The sequence below is a fragment of the Anarhichas minor genome, unplaced genomic scaffold, assembly GCF_050575085.1.
Source record: "Anarhichas minor isolate MPS153535 unplaced genomic scaffold, ASM5057508v1 ptg000028l, whole genome shotgun sequence".
Taxonomy (NCBI): Eukaryota; Metazoa; Chordata; class Actinopteri; order Perciformes; family Anarhichadidae; genus Anarhichas; species Anarhichas minor.
Genome location: NW_027466474.1, coordinates 7,688,537 through 7,705,040, shown reverse-complemented (window position 1 = coordinate 7,705,040; position 16,504 = coordinate 7,688,537). Strand labels below are relative to the sequence as shown.

The 16,504-nt window shown below is 40.8% G+C and overlaps 1 protein-coding gene across 5 annotated transcripts; it reads left to right on the top strand.

Annotated features, from left to right (window-relative positions):
* Positions 1–1,246: 1,246 nt before the first annotated feature.
* Positions 1,247–15,819, top strand: stx3b (syntaxin 3b). 5 transcript variants are annotated; one of them, XM_076103395.1, is made up of 11 exons: positions 1,250–1,646; positions 6,657–6,731; positions 6,850–6,949; positions 7,033–7,107; positions 7,303–7,373; positions 7,743–7,851; positions 7,931–8,004; positions 8,908–9,042; positions 9,859–9,969; positions 11,761–11,880; positions 12,242–12,382. In XM_076103395.1, exons 1-10 carry the CDS (start codon positions 1,617–1,619, stop codon positions 11,842–11,844), a joined length of 864 nt encoding a protein of 287 aa, XP_075959510.1. In that variant the 5' UTR covers positions 1,250–1,616; the 3' UTR covers positions 11,845–11,880; positions 12,242–12,382. The 5 variants fall into 5 exon arrangements, 4 of the variants coding, with proteins under 4 accessions (XP_075959512.1, XP_075959511.1, XP_075959509.1 ...); XM_076103397.1 differs by lacking the exons at positions 9,859–9,969; positions 11,761–11,880; positions 12,242–12,382 and adding exons at positions 10,263–10,373; positions 14,966–15,819 and having other exon boundaries at positions 1,247–1,646; XR_012957364.1 differs by lacking the exon at positions 11,761–11,880 and having other exon boundaries at positions 1,248–1,646; positions 9,267–9,969; positions 12,242–12,268.
* The last annotated feature ends 685 nt before the right edge of the window (positions 15,820–16,504 follow it).

Sequence of the window (16,504 nt, the reverse complement as noted above, 5' to 3'; positions counted from 1 at the left end):
CAATGAAACTAAACTGCCATTTGTAATCTGTGTTGCTGTACGTCGATGGAGATTGACGAAGGGTGGGGGTGTTCTGATGGGGCACAATGAAGGAGCTTTAATATATCAACATAGGAAGAGATTAACAAAGGTCTTTCCAATCATATAAGAGACATTAAGAGATGTTTCAGTAAGCTGCTTATCACACTGATGGCCACCAGGTGTCATGCATGTTCTTTCATTCAGAGCACAGTGGACAAACAACAGGATTGCGTAATAGATTTAATCTGCACGTTCATCGTGACGTGTGCCCTCCACCCGGCTGTTATTACACGGATCAGGGTTCCAATGCTGCTTCTTACATCCTGCAGGAATTATTCCTCAAATGTTTAACCTTTTTAACCCATTACTTGTGTTTACTGGAAGAAACGGCCACTTTCTCACATCCATTGTTTCCACTCAGCCACTAGTTTTAATATGTTAAGGGGTACCCAGGGGCCTTCACATTCAGGCCCAGATGAAACGTTATTTTGGGGTTTTCTATTAACATGCATTTACGTATTTAATAGATCAAATTTCTCTCTAGTCTGAGCTGTTCGCATCATGAGTTTGCTCAACGTTATGAAGACAGGTTGTTCTCCTCTATCTGAATTTAAAGCGGTGTAGTTGTTTATATTACAGATGAAATATGAGTTTGCTGATGCTTTGACAACACTGTTACAAACTCAACTATTGACATGAAAATAAATGCTGGTATGATAACCTTGGGCTCTGCATCAGGTTACATTATAAAACCTGCTTTCATAATTTTGTTGTTCAACAGTGTAGCACCTTAAAACTAAGAATACTTTCAATATTTGACATCAATATGGTTTAATTTGAACTTTAATTTAACATACGTGGCTTGGACAACGTTTCTACTGTTTTTGTTTGACTGTTATTGTCTTCTGTAAATGAAAACAGTTTTTGTAAAGTAACAAAGAGAAGATACTGCATTAATGTGCACCCAAAAATCATTTGTGAAGATGCAATTTTCATATCAGGGCCAGTGGATTAATAGACAGCATGTCAACATACGGATTAAATGGCTTTGTTTGCATCTGTTTTTACTGGGCGAGTCAATATTCAACTTGATTTTGAGCAGTGAAGAAGTTAAAGAGTTTATCGTTCCTACAACACCTGAATGCATCGCTTGTGCAGGTGGCTCCGGGCGTGGCTTCATGTCGGAGGATATGGATCTGTCTGCGCATGCGTGAGCCAGAAAAGTGCGTTTTAGAATGATTACTGCTGGCCAGCGGAGAGACAGATTATACGGCTCTACACAACTGTTGTTTTAATCCCCTGGGCGAGGAGATTTAAGAAAAAAAACACTGGTTTTAAACCCAGCAGCCATATTGTATGGAAAAACGGCGGAAAGACTCTGCTTTTCTGAAAAAAAATCGTTTGTTCACACACCTCTGCCAAAGACTTGTAGGGAGTTTTTAATTGTTTTGCTTACTGGCGCGGTGGGCTTCTGTCGGACAACTAGTTGGCCAGCTGGTTGAGGAATCCTGAGATCGGGACCAGTTTTTGAGCCATTTTACACAATAGTGTGGTCATCTCTTTGGTTTAAAGGTGTTAAAGTAACCGTGTGAACCATGAAGGACCGATTGGAGCAACTTAAAGCGGTAAGTGATGTCCAGGAAATGTACATTTTACAGTCTTTTTTTATTTCCTCCAGTATTTTCTCTGTACACTTGAATAGCCATCTGCAAAACGTTACTTATAGGAAGAAATGACAGGTGAAGATTAGTTAAAACATTTTCTTTGTTACTATTCTGAATTGAACTTAAATAGCCGACACATAACATACTCATCATTTAAAGTAGTAGTGTACCGCGTGATGACATAACTGATGGATATAGTTGCACTGCAGGTTGGAGAATGATTTGAAATGGGGATGATGGGTGAAAGTGATTCATTCATAAAGACATTTACGTTCCTTGACATGCAGCAGCCATGTTTTGCGATGTGACAATATGTGTCAGAGATGTGTTGTTATGTAGTATAATTAATAGTGTAATTAGAAGGCTATTAGTTGAACTCTATCAGCAGATATCATTTTACTTGATCCAATTGTAGCCCAAGTCAGGATATGCTGCCATAGCTACCTGACACTGCTGGCCAAATATTTGCAGTATTTGCCCCCCCCCCCCCCCCCCCAAATTCATCGCCCACCGCCTTTATTACCCTCCTTGAGTAATCTTGTGTGTGTGTGTGTGTGTGTGTGTGTGTGTGTGTGTGTGTGTGTGTGTGTGTGTCACCTGATAGATGTGGTAAAGAGGAGCAACAAGAACTGCTGAGTTGTGGGTTCAGCTGGGGATATGGTCACATGTGATTGCTCGTATTGTATGCTGTTAGAAAGCTTTGAATACAGTTTCTTGCATTTAAAAAAAATACCACTAACATAAGTTGATGAAGGAGCCATGTTTAGCCATGTAGTTTCATTGTAAGCTGACATTAACTTGATAGCCGTGTTCTGTGTTTCAGGCTCTCTGTTCCTTTCCCGTCATGGTATATTCAAATGTATTTTTCAGTAAAAGCCTTATCCTCACTTCTGTGAATGACTTTGACAGCACAATGAATTGGCAAAGCTAACATGGCTTCTTCTGTGGCACATGTAGGTTTTAAATCCCTTGTCAGATTTTAGCGCTGCATTAACACAAGTCCTGATGGAGTATTTTGCCTTCTGGCACCGTGCTGCTGTAAATCTGACCCCAGGTCCCTGTCCTGCTGCCGTTTTTGGTCAGTGGCTCATTTTCTAAATCATCCCGTGGGAAAATTTAGTGAATAGGGCTTCAACTAAATTCACAACTAAACTAAAATTCAACTCAATTTATAGGTTGGTCTATAAAATGTCCCCAAAACAATGAAAAACTAAAAGGTGCACTCAGCAGAGTGCAGATCCCCGCCAGGTGTGTCTGGAACCTCCAATGCTCTATTGTGTTATTGAATCAGTACAACCCACGATTGGCTAACCCCTCATCAAGACAGTAATGTCCTGTAAGGCGGCGTGAAACACACTTCACTCAAAAACATAATGTATGCAGCCAAACGGCTCAAAGCCGCCAAGACGTGTCATACAATCGCAGCTGAGTGGCGGCGATGTACTCAGAATTAAGTGAATTAATGCAACCATAAGAGGACTTTGAGCATGCAGCCATAACTGGCCGCCCAAAATATTATGCAGTGTGCTGCAGCAGAATGAGATTAACCGTGGACAGACACAGGTGCACACTCACTCCCTTACACACACACACACACACACACACTTGCAGGCGATCACATGATTCTCCTGGTGGAGATGACAACCAGCCTTGCTTGTTTGTTCTGACCAACTCCCCAAAAATCCTGAGTTATCTTAAATTATTACAACGAAGCAAATCCTCACAAATGACTCAAAGTCTTGGAAATTTGGCCTTTTTTGTTTGAAAAAATGACTGAAATGATTGATCACCTATCAAGATAGCTGCCGATTATTCCTCTATTGATGGACTAATTGATTAATTCACTAATTAGCGCAGCTCTACAAGTGTTCACATTATTGTTATTTCATATGACCGCCTTTTCCGCTCAGTTGAGCCTTTGTACTCTCTCATCGTTCTTAACCGTCATTTATGATCCTCGGAGACAAAGTCTGACCCTAAATCGCCTCCCAGTTTCTGTGAGATGACGGAGTCACAGGACAGATAGGGAGGGCGGGGGGCTGGGCATTCAACATGTCGATGATTGGAGTCCGACTTGCTGGATAGTGTGCTTGTAGTTTTGTGAATGCTAATAATTCATCAGGTCACTTCAGGCTTTTTAAAATGTAGCTACAATGCTTGTATGAATATGTATATGCTCAACCTGTAGCTGTGCCGTAGTCGTGTGTGTCCATGGGTTTGATCACTCGTTACACTGTTGCACATCGAATAGTACAACACAGTCTTACAATGTTGGCTCCAATGAAACCGTGTGCTCAGAGGGCCAGTCAGTTTGTTGTGTTTCAGCGGCAGAGGATCACCGTGTCAAGTCGTGCGTTACGCAACATGACGTATGGAGCTTTGTATGCAGAACAAGCGTAATTAAGTGATTTCAATAAAAGGAAACGAGCCAGTATCCGAGCTAACGTATCAATCAGTCATGCACCCAAGCTCAGCGTGTGCTCTGTTTTTCTTATTTGTTTTTTGATGATTACACAATCCTCATGTAACAGCGTGAGCCATGAGATTATAGCATTTTTGGGGGGGAAAAAGAGAGAAAATCTAAGTTGTTGCTTCTTGGTTCACTCTGTCAGGCAACAGTTTAGCCCCGTAGCACAGACGTGGCCTTAAATCTAGTTTGTTAACAATATATTTATTTATTTATTTAAATAAATGATGAAAGGATGTGTGCTATTTCCCATTAGCATTCGACAATATTGCAGAAAACACTGTAAATTACTGGGTAGTGTGAATGTATTTCCACAATTCACACGTCTTTTAAACATTAGATAATCTCACACTGCTTTTTCAAAAGTGTGTGTGTGTGTGTGTGTGTGTGTGTGTGTGTGTGTGTGTGTGTGTGTGTGTGTGTGTGTGTGTGTGTGTGTGTGTGTGGGGGCTTGTTAAAGCGTTTGATGCACGCGGCCCCTTTGACCTTATTTCTGCTGAATAAGAGACTGGAAGGAAGTCGTGCTTGTTCTTATCTCTCTGTTGCAGAAATGCTGTGTGAGGGAGCGTAATGTAGAGGCCAGAGGGATGCAGCCGTATGTTCACTGAATAACTCACAGAGAGTTATAAAAACAAGCAGGGTGTGTGTGTGTCCAGGGAACTCTATGTTACTTCACAACTGTTGTTAGTTACAGCAGCCTAAACCAAATAGCTGCATTTGCAATTCAAATTGTAGACGAGGGGTAGAAGGTTAAAGACGGACAGAACGACGTGCTGTTGCATTAAATGAAAGTTCCCAGGAGGGCTGCAACTTATTTTCATCATTCAATAATCTGCTATATTATTTTCTTGGCGCCCATTATGTACGAGTTCTACGGCCGTAAGTGATGTGATAAAAGCACTTATTTGACCAACCCAATAAGGAAAGCCCAGGAACTGTTCTTTTGGAAGTTAAAGAATGATTAAAGTTGTATTCCAGGGCAGAGTAAATGAAGTAATATCTATTCAGATTGCTTGTTTACAGATCGAGGCAGCTGATATGAGAGAGCTGGGGAAGGCGACAGGCTTTTTCCGTGCCTTGACTTTGAGTCTTGAGTCTGACTTTCTCCAGGAAAGTCAAGTGTCCAGAGACTCCCTGTCACTCATTACAAAACAGAATATCTGTGTAGACTCTCTGTAGTTGTTCAGAGGAAACACATTTGTTTGTCAAATGCAGAAGTAATTAAAAGAGAGGGAACAAAGCGAGTTTACGGTCATTGTTTCAGTCTTCTACCTCCGTCACAGCCTGGCCCTATGATGTCTGTTTACACAGAGCCTTTGCTTTGGTTTCTTATAGTCGGTTCCTGGAGCCCGGCCCTAATCCTTCACCGTGTAAATATTCACCAGCAGCCACTGCCCTGTGCTTACTGACTGTTTATGACTGCAGTAGAGGGAAACTTTCTTATAGAAGTTATTGGTTTTAGGCTGATTAGGATCAGACTAATATTTCTGAGTGTGTCACGCTGAGCTGCTAACCAGGAAGTTAGTTTCATTAGTGAGAGTTTGTTCTCGGTCCAAATGCCGTTCAGGGACTTTCTACCCTGAGAAAGAAATACATTTCTGGACAATCGCTCTGTATTATTGGACATGAAAATAGTCAAAAAGAATTGGCAGTATTTTCACAACATATCCTGCTTCAGTCAGTCTATGAGTATTGGTCTATAATAACTTCAATTAATTGTGATCATGTGAGACTTGGGGCTGGGTATCAAATCTCAGAACTATCAGGAGTTGGCATTGAATGCTTGGTCAGATTATTAGTTTTATTTACTTGCTATTTTACTTCTTTTTAACAAAAAGTTTTGGTTTCATACGGAGTTATGACGCCGGACTATTTCTTGGCCGCATTGACTTCCTGAGGTGATGGCAGGCAGATTTAGAAAAGAACTGGGCTAGCTGTTTCCCCCTGCTTCCAGTCTTTGTGCTAAGCTAAGCTAACCGGCTGCTGGCTGTATAGCATATTTACCCGACAGACATGAGAGTGGCGTCGATCTTCTCATCTAACTTTTGACAATAAAGCAAAAGAGCGCAACTCCCCAACCCGACATGTTGAACTATTGTCTTAAGTTTGCATTTAGCAGACATGAAATGTGTTGCAGAACACACCTTGTATGTCAAATTTAAAAACATTTTAACTGTGAAGATAATGGCAGAAAGGGTTACCATCGGCCTCATATGACTTTTTGTGCCCATGAGAAAAGGCGGGCTCTGGTTTTACAAGTAGTGATGTTCCGGACTCCTTCATCACTGGAGTCTCTGCTGTGCCTGGAAAATGAACTTACATGACACGACTCCAAAAAATAGTCCTGATAATTCTGAGAATTTGGGATTATTTTTGTGAAATACATTTAAAAGTTTAAGTTGAAAGCATGTTTATGTGCCTCAAACTAACGTGTTGGCACCAGTATCAAGCAAGTATGTTTTAATAAGATTTAAACAGACTCTACTGTTCTTTCATTCTGTCAGACGTGTGATCAAGATGATGACGAGGTGGAGATTGCTGTGGACAACGCAGCCTTCATGGACGAATTCTTCTGTCAGGTCAGTGTGTTTTCACTGATTCACTTGTATTCATGAGGGCGCGCATGGGTTAATGTCTCAACTTTTGTCATTTGCATGCGTTTCTGATTGATGTTGTTTGTCTGCGTGTTTGTTTCAGATTGAGGACATCAGGAGCAGTATTGATAAAATTGACGAGAATGTGGCTGAAGTCAAAAAGCTTTTCTCCGTCATCCTGTCTGCGCCCACATCAGATCAGAGTAAGATACTAGCGTTTCTTTCTTATTTGTAATAAGTGTGTTTCAAGCTCTTTATTGACGCATGTCTCTTTCTTTCTTTCTAGAAACACAGGATGACTTGGAGGCAATCACCAATGACATAAAGAAGATGGCTAACAATGCAAGAAACAAACTCAAGAGTGAGTCTGCCTCTCTCTCTCTCACACACACACACACACACACACACACACACACACACAGCTTGTCAGTCTATACAACAAAGGGAGTGTTTAATTGCTTTAATGTGAAATGTTGCGGAGGAACTAAACAATGAGGCGGTGTGAAGTAGATGTTTAAAGCTGAATCATAAATCAGTAGTTTGGATTGCTCCCCAGCCATCGAGAGGAATCTGGAGTCAGAGGAGCAGGAGAGGGTGTCGGCTGACATACGGATACGTAAATCACAGGTAAATGATGTCCAAATGAAGTTCCCTCTATTTCTTCTCAAATTGAAACTTGACAGGCTTATGAGCATGAAAGAAAAAGCAATTGGCCTACATGTATTTAATATTTACAAAATCTGAAAACAGAGCTTTTAAAACTACAACAGCAAATTCTAAACATTGTATTTATTATTATTAGTTGTATTAGTAGTATTTGTATGTTGTTATTATTATTATTAGTCTTATTAAGTATTATTATTTTTGTTACTAATATATTTTTTTTAATACAGTATTTTCTACATTTGTGTCGGCTCTGACGTTGATGATTTGACACAAATTGTCACAGTACCTCCATCAAGATGACTAATTCATTTGTTCCCTGTTGTCTCCCAGCATGCAGTCCTGTCCAGGAAGTTTGTGGAGGTAATGACAAAGTATAATGAAGCTCAGGTGGACTTCAGGGAGAGGAGTAAAGGACGTATTCAGAGACAACTAGAGATCAGTGAGTGACGGCCATAACATCATGTGATGGTCTCACCGTCTTCTTTGTCGTAAACCTGTTTTCCCCTTTTCCTCTTCAGCTGGAAAAGCAACAACAGATGATGAACTGGAAGAGATGTTGGAGAGTGGCAATGCTGCTGTGTTTACTGCAGGGGTAAGTGTGTGTGTGTGTGTGTGCATTCATCAGCCTCGACAGTGATCATAATGTGGTTGAGCTGAGAAACAGCTCAGTAAAACTCAAAGTGCCTCGTATCATCTGGTTAAAGATTAGCTGGGCTTGTGATTTGACTCAAAGTCAGCTTGAAACAGCTGAGAAACTGAGCACCAGTGTGTCTCTACTCATCAGACTACCACAACAAGCCACATGAAGTATACATACTTTGCTCATAGAATGGTTGTATCCGGGTAGACTGCGTGGGAAGACTGTCTGGCACAAGCCTACATAACTTAACTTCACAGATTTGATAACTTGATGTCTCGCATGTGTTTAAATACGACATTCAGAGCAGTGCAGAGAGTCTGAGTCGGGATTGCTTGCACACGAATCTGAGCATGGAGATCAGTGTCTTGCTCAAGGACACTTTGCCATGTGGACAAGAGGAGCCGAGAATCAAAGAGCCAACCGCTGCAGTCATTGGATTCTACCGACTGAGCCACAGCCGCCCTCTTATGTCTAATATTCTTTTTTAACTAACACTGGTTTCCGGTTTTTATAAATGAACTATCTTTTAAAGCAGCAGTGACACTTTTCTGTGGGAGCATTTCCCACTCGTTTTCAGGTCCTCCTGTTTGAGCTAACTGCCTTTTCACCCAACTAAACCAATGATCAGAAGAAATAAAGATGAAATGCTAAAGACACAGCGTGTCAGTTCACGTTACCGGAGTCTTGGAAAGGGAGGAGGGATCGCAACCACACTGCTGGATGCCACCATACTCCTTCACACTGTCCCTTTTAAATGTGACTCGCAGACCAACTGTCATTTAGACCTTTCTCTGTGTTGTGCATGTGTGTCTGAACTGGGCCTGAGTGGTGGCAATAAACCTCTCCTCTCCATAGATTGTGGACGCTGGGGTCTCTAAACAAGCTCTGAGTGAGATTGAAGCCAGACACAAAGACATTGTCCGTCTGGAAAGTAGCATCAAGGAGCTGCACGATATGTTTGTAGACATCGCCATGCTGGTGGAGAGCCAGGTACGCTCCTCCACCTCCGTCTGCCCATCATTTTGTCCACCCAGCCAATTACTTCAGGAACTTCTCATTTTTATCATTCATTCACATATTCATTCATTCTTTACTTTCCCCCCGTGGCTTTGTGTTTGCTCCTGACTGTATTCAGCTCCTTTTCTCCTGTTTATCTCTCTTCCTGTCTCCGCTGGGGTCTGACTTTCAATCTGCATCCGTTTCCTCTTTTCCAGCTCCATGCCTTTGTTACACCTCTTTTACACCGTTTCATTCTCACTGCCACCACCATCTCATCCCCCAACATTGATGGAACCAAATGCATTTAGTAAGATGTACGAGTAAAACATCATCGCAGACGTCACACTAGAATTAATACAAACGCATGTTGTTGATCAGTCAGTCACTGTTTATGCGTACATAAGTCTAACCACGTATCTCTTACTGCTTGAACCATGCTTTCTGAGGGAAAGGCTTGTTTGAGGTAAGGCCCACACTCCTGCTGTCTGTGCTGTGTGATTTCCCAACGATACTCTTTGTTTTGTTAACCACATTTATTTCCAGCTTTTAGTTTGAAGAGGTAAATGTCAGCATTAACATAAATATGAATGCTTCTTCCTGACAGTCAAAACACAGCTCCTCATGGAGTCATTATTGAAGATGTCCCTTTTTTAACAGTAGAGGTTTTGACGATACATTTCTAAATATTGGTCAGTTTGTTCCCTGAAACCAGATGTATTACTTTGTGCATTCAAACCAATGTTCTGAACTGTTGTTGTGCTTGTGGCGTGTTGCTCTGTATCTTACTGGTTGTCCTGTGTTTTTCAGGGTGACATAGTTGACAACATAGAGCAGAATGTATCCAAGTCAGAGGACCATATAACAGTGGCTAAGGAACAGACCAAAAAAGCTATAAGGCATCAGACCAAAGCACGCAAGGTAATGTAATGCAGCAAACGGCTGCTCCAGTCTGCCGGTGACCTCTTCCTGTTGTTTCTCTGACTACTATCTCGACACAGTTTGACACATTTACACCACACAGTGTGCATACAGATCACACTCTCTCGCCCTGCAGACACATCGCCAATCACACACACAACTGTTGCATTATATGTGCTTTGCTTTTTGTTCTCTCGTTCTCTCTCTGTGCCCCTCTCTCTCTCTCTCTCTCGTTGTTTTATTTATCTTTTTCCGTTGCTTTTCGTCGCCTCTGACGCCGTGCCCCATGTTAGGGTGGAATGATTGAGAGGATTGAGAGCAACATGGACCAGTCAGTGGGCTTTGTGGAGCGGGCCGTAGCAGACACTAAGAAAGCTGCAAAGTTTCAGCAAGAGGCTCGCCGTGTGAGTGACCACAGTCGGGAGGAGTGGTCGGGTTTCCCAAAAGCAACAAAAATAGTTTGATTTTATCGTTTACAAGAGAACAGCAATTATCATGAGATCGGTGCAATTCAAATTCAAAGCAGCACAAAGAGGAGAGAGAGATAGGAAAAATGAAATGGACTAGATTTACTAACACAGGACAATTATAGAGTCAGATTTGAGTTGCAACCCTGACCTTGTGTTCGAATATGATTAAGTAATTTAATCCATGTTATTCTGTTGAGCTTGAGCCAATGTGAACCCTGCTTACCTACAGAGCAGTAGTTAACGTTTATTGCTTAGACTGCACTATCCCAAGTGGCATAAAAATAACAGCCCCCTCAATGATTTTTGCAACCTGACTGACATTTTACCGTTACGCAATGTGACGTAATTTGTTTTAAGACGCAATGTCGGCCAATCAAATACATGCAAAACGCATGTTCTTGGTGATCATGGCATTGAAAGACAAAAGGATTATTGCTATGATAAATTGTGTTAAAGAGTTGTAAAACTCTGTTCTGGTGTGTAGTTTTGTAGCATCTGTAATGCCTTGCAACTCATTACTCAAACTGGCCGTCCAGGCTGTCACATTGTATAGTGTTACCGATACCAAAAAACACCCATCCACCAATGCAGCCCCTTCAAAAGAAGAGCTGTTTTCGATCTAAAAAGCCTAAAGAATTTATCTTCTACCACAAAGATGCTTTTGGGAAACCTGCCAGAATGAAGACCATCCCCACCATCAAGACCCTGATCTTTACCTTGATCCTTACCTGTGATGACCCATAACCCTCCTCCCTGCTCTGTTCATGAGCCTCCAACACCTGCCCAGCATCAAAAACCAGAACCAAGACCACCCCCTCCCACCTGCTTACACACACACACACACACCGACACACCGACAGCTTCTACACTCTTCTCTCTCTCTTTCCGTTCTTTCTCTTCAGCTTTAACCGTAACTTTGTCTTTCTTTACAGTTGGCTCATGGCGGCGACATTATTCTGTGTTTGAGGATATTGCTCGTTAGCTTCAGGCTGTTAAAGCATGTCTGTGAAAATGACTTTTATCCAGACGAGTAAACATAAAGTCAACACTGCTGCACCAAGACTAAACTGGTTTATCAGACTTTAGTAAGATTGATGCACTGGGTTTGTGTGGTCACCAAGCCACAAGGAGATTTCATTATATTTTATTCAGCCATTGTTGCCATATATTGTACATATTCCCTCATACAAAAGTTGCACAAACACTATATAACGTACAGTAGTAGTTTTATAATTGTTGCACAAATGAATAATGTACGTATTGTTGTTTCCCACTGAGAATTGTCCTGATGGTACTGTATGTACTTGGTTGTTCCCAACAGAAAATGGTGATAATAGTGGTGGTTGTGGTGGTCTTGCTGGGCTTACTAGCTCTCATAATCGGGTTGTCTGTTGGATTGAAGTAAAGCTGATGAGCTATTTGAATAAGAGGAGCGCTGAGGGTGAGTAACTCTGGAGCAAACAAGCTCTGTAGTGTTACAATGGGTGTGGGTATGAAACATGCTTTGAAAAAAGGGTTTGCACACTCTTTTCCTCTCTCTCTCTCTCTCTCTCTCTCTGTGTGTGTGTGTTTGTTTTCTTTCTATCCACAGGGCTAACTTGAGGTGTGTTTGTTTGTATTTGAAGTTCTTGGGTGTGTGTGTTTTCCTCCTATTCTGCAGCACTTGCCTCTAGTTACTGCTGAACAAACAAAGCAGTGCTAGAAGTGAGTTATAATTTCAGCTGTGTTTTTCTCTTAAATGTCCCAATGTTCCACGTCATGAATCTCCCTTTGTCTCTCTCTCTCTATCTCCCTCTCTGTAGAAGATCATCATACTTGTGGTAGTCTGTGCTGTGGATGTTCTCATCTTTTTCATCGTCATCCTCCCCCAGACACGATCACAGGACTGCTGTTTTTATCATCAGTTATTAATCATCCCGTCCATCCTCCGTCAGCTGGCCCGCCAAAGAAAAAAACTGATACTGATGGCTCCACTTGCACAACAAAAAAAACCTTGAAGAACAAGTGTTACATTTTATCTCTGGATCAAAAAGAAGACCTTTGAGACTTGGGATATTATAAAAACTTGTTATCCAATCAGAACCGTCCTTCCTGGTCTGTTAGGGTTTGTTTGAGTCCCTCAGGAGGCTTGGACAGTTTGAGGATGCTCTGCTGCAAATGAGGAAATAAGACTGAAGCTAACAATGCGCGGAGGGGAAGAGAGAATTGAGAAATAACTGATCATAACGTCACTCCAGTGTCACTTACCATTTCATTGTGTAACATTCGATGCCAAAGAATCAGCCTGGAAGTGTTGAGTGAAATAGATTTTAATGTCCAGTAAGTGGGACCCTTGTGAAGCCTTGTAGAAGCACGTCACCTCCCTCATCATAATTCTTGCCTTTTTATGAGCCTTGACACATTCTGTGATTGAAAAGCTAGCTACTGTATAATCACTGTATTTGGATTGTGTTGGTTTCGGGAAGTTTTAGCACTTTGACATTTCAAAATAGGTCTTTATTTCTGAGATTGAGCTCTGATGATCTTAATGAATTATTATTATTTTGTGTGTCGTTGGTATCCAGCCCTGAATAGGTCTCAGTTCTTTTAACTTGAAGAGGATCGGTGTGGTCACTTATGATTCTTCAGTTTGTAGAGCCCAGTGGTTCTGATTTTAAATATGAAGGAGGTCCTCGTGGAAACACGTTTCAAACACAGGTGGAGCTTAGATGAGCAAAGAAAGAAGCAAACAAGCTATTAACATGCATCCATTGCATTAGGGCTTGTTTAAATACTGCAACAACTTGGAGAAATGTCTGAATATTTGTTTTGTATCTTTGCTAACTTGTGACAAATCTTGAACTTCTACACTTAAAGACATGATTGACTCCATTGTTAAAACGCTGTAAAAACATAATGTCTTAATGCTAAAAGAGAGACTGTAGTAACACTAGCTATTTCAATCTCAGTGCCAGAATAGTCCAATAAGTAAGTAATAGTAATATATTTATGATATATATATATATATATATATATATATAAGTAAGTCACACATACAGGATGAAGTGTGAAAGGACATTTTAACTAACCTACAGTAAGATCTCCCTGACTGGTGGGTCTTTACTAGTGCCATATGCATTTCCTGGCATATTTTAGATCTCATTATATTCCTGCTGTACATGTATACCTCAGTTGCCAGTGTATTGGGTACAACTATCTGAAACCGATGCACTAATACAGAAGCCCTGCAATAAATCCTGTTGTCGTGAAGGTTATAATGTTCAGTTTTTGTTTAAAGAGCTGTAGAGGTCTGTTGGTTAAACGTTATGGACCTTATGCCTGAAAATTTCTCAGTGTAAGAGATCACAATTCAACAGCACCGCCAAGTACAGCCTCCAAAAAGGCAATTGAGATGAATCAACACCTATCTAAAACAGTGTCAACAAGAACTGCACTTAAGGCAATGTTTAAAGTACATCACTTTATTGATTTTATCTATCCTTAACAAAGTCTGATATGTTGTGTGATACACCAAACCAAATACAAAAAGGATTTATTGCAGGGGTGTTCTATTGGGCTGAATTAGTTTTGGTGTGCCTAATAAATTGGCTTCAATTCTGTTTGGTCACCATTATTTCAGCAGGTCTTTTTTTTTTAATTGTGTCAAACTGAGAGGTTATTGAACCACAGTGCACATGTTGTCACCTCGAGGCTTTAATTTGGCAGTTAAAGGTGACGCCAGCTGTGCATACAGAGACTATCAGAGACATTGCTTCCCATCATTTAGAGACGGGTATTCACCGCATGTAGGAGTTTTGTAGTGTCTTTAAAACGTCCAGTGCGTTGTGAGGGCTGCCCTCACTGAGGGAAGTCTTTGTTTCTGTTAGACCAGAGCATGAATGGTTCCTTTTATTTCTGGTTGAGCAGGGAGCTCTTGAAAGTGAGAGCCCTTCTCAGCTTGGTCCTTTGACCGCACACTGTTCTTCATCCATCAACTGTTCAATCCTAATGCTTCTATTCAAGCCTTTTTTCTTCACACACCACCAAGGGACGGAGGAGAAACTGAAGCAGTTGTACACTGTATAAAATGAAGGTTCCACAGATTTTATTGAAAATTAAAGATTTTATGTTTTTTAATGACTTGGTTGACTAGAGTGTTTACTTGCGACCTCGTGCCGAAGGTAAAAGAGTAACTGAATTGTTACAATTTCTGATGACTGCATGTTATGGAAGAGCAGTGTGTGTGTGTGTGTGTTTTTATGGGATGGTTGTAGCTGTTGTCAGCAGATTGTTGACACAGCATGTTAACCAATGTGTTGCAAAGTACATTTTTTTAAAGCCTGGTGCACAAGTTTCAAAGAGGAGGTAAGTTTTTCACCTTTCCTATCTCTCTTTACACACACACACACACACACACTGATCTCTGTGACCCTTTATTCTCCTTTTGATCAATCACTTCCTGAAATCAGTGTGTCTCCATTCATGTGAATAATTGTATTGTGTTAGATGCTGTCTGACTGTTTTTTTATTTTTCATTAAATCAACAGAAAAAGATGATGATTACATTGTGCTGTGCCATCATTGGAATCGTTGTATTCTCCTATCTCTACAGCTTCTTCTCATAGAAGGTTTTACACAGGTAAAACACCTGCATCAGCCTTTAACACTATGAATTCACTTCTTTCACACTGAATGTTAAACAAGGTCTTTTGTTTTGTCTTTGTGTAGTGTTTCCATGGAAGAGTGAGTCAAGAAAAATAAAATGTCCTGAGGCGCTTCCCTATGTTTACCCTGAATCTATTTTAAAATCTAATAAAAGTATGGAAAAAAAGGAACTATACCAGCCCTGTGCACTTACCCTTTAGTTAATCATTTGAATTATTTTCTTGCTGTATGAAGTGTTTGAAAGCGTGTTATAAATGTGTAGGTTTTTCTCAGTCTGCCTGTTCATCACCAGATGGCTCAACATGACACTTAAAATCATTTGTGGACCATTCTGGTCGGCTGTAGTCTACCGCCTCCTGGTGGTGCTTAGAGAGGATAATCATATTTCTTTACTGTCAGGAAATTATTTATAAGGATTCATTTAAAAAAGAAATGCATGAAGATGATTTTTTTTTTTAATCGGTCGTTTGCTCCAAAAGTCTAGCATGCTCACACACACAATTATGCTCTGGTCAAAAATATCCAATTAAGTAGTATTTTCTGGCGTATTGTGTTGTTATAATTTGAATAAATTATGTGTGCAGTTGTTGTGTGTGATCTGTCTGTATGCGTCTGTGCTGCTGAAACGCTTTGCACTGATGGTCTTTCTGTAACAGCGGCTGCCACTCGCTCACTGGCTGCGTGTCAACCCTGTAAAGCCCGTTATGTAATAAATGATTTCTGTGCGTTATTGTAAGTGTTGGTGTGTGCTTCGCTTCTTGTGTTGAAGGTGTGTACATGGATGGCTCAGCCTGTATTGCATGGAGGCTGGCTTCCTACACATCTTTTAACATTTAAATCTTCAATGTTTTTACATTGTTAAGCTGCAGGAAATGTATGGCGATGCACGGAGTAACATCTGTGTATGAACGGCCTCCCTGACCTCATTTCAGCCCCCATCTCGCTCTTCTTCCCAACCGGAGGCAGGCCCGGCCCATTGACACCCCCGCGGGGGCGGGGTCTATACAAAGGGTGCACTCGTTTTCCGCCTTCGTGTTTGCAGGATAACCACTACTGGGATAAAATGAGATTAAACTACTATATTGATCCCCAGGAGAGAAATGTAGCATTCGAGCAGCACATACAAGTGAGATTAAATAAAAAGTAAAATTAAAGTAAACCAATCAAGTCAGAAAAGCTGTAGACTAGTACAGAACATCAACTTAGATCAGTCTGCATAAATATAATACACATGCAAAAGTGCAAAACCACAGGTGCATTTTTACAAACCAAAGGGAAGGGTACACCAGGCAAACACGTACAATGTGATATATTAATTTACAAATTGAGCAGAACTGTAGTATATAACATATTTATAAATGTTTATGAAAATGCAGTAACTAAAGTAACTTACTCTACATAAATACATTTTTAAGGTAGTC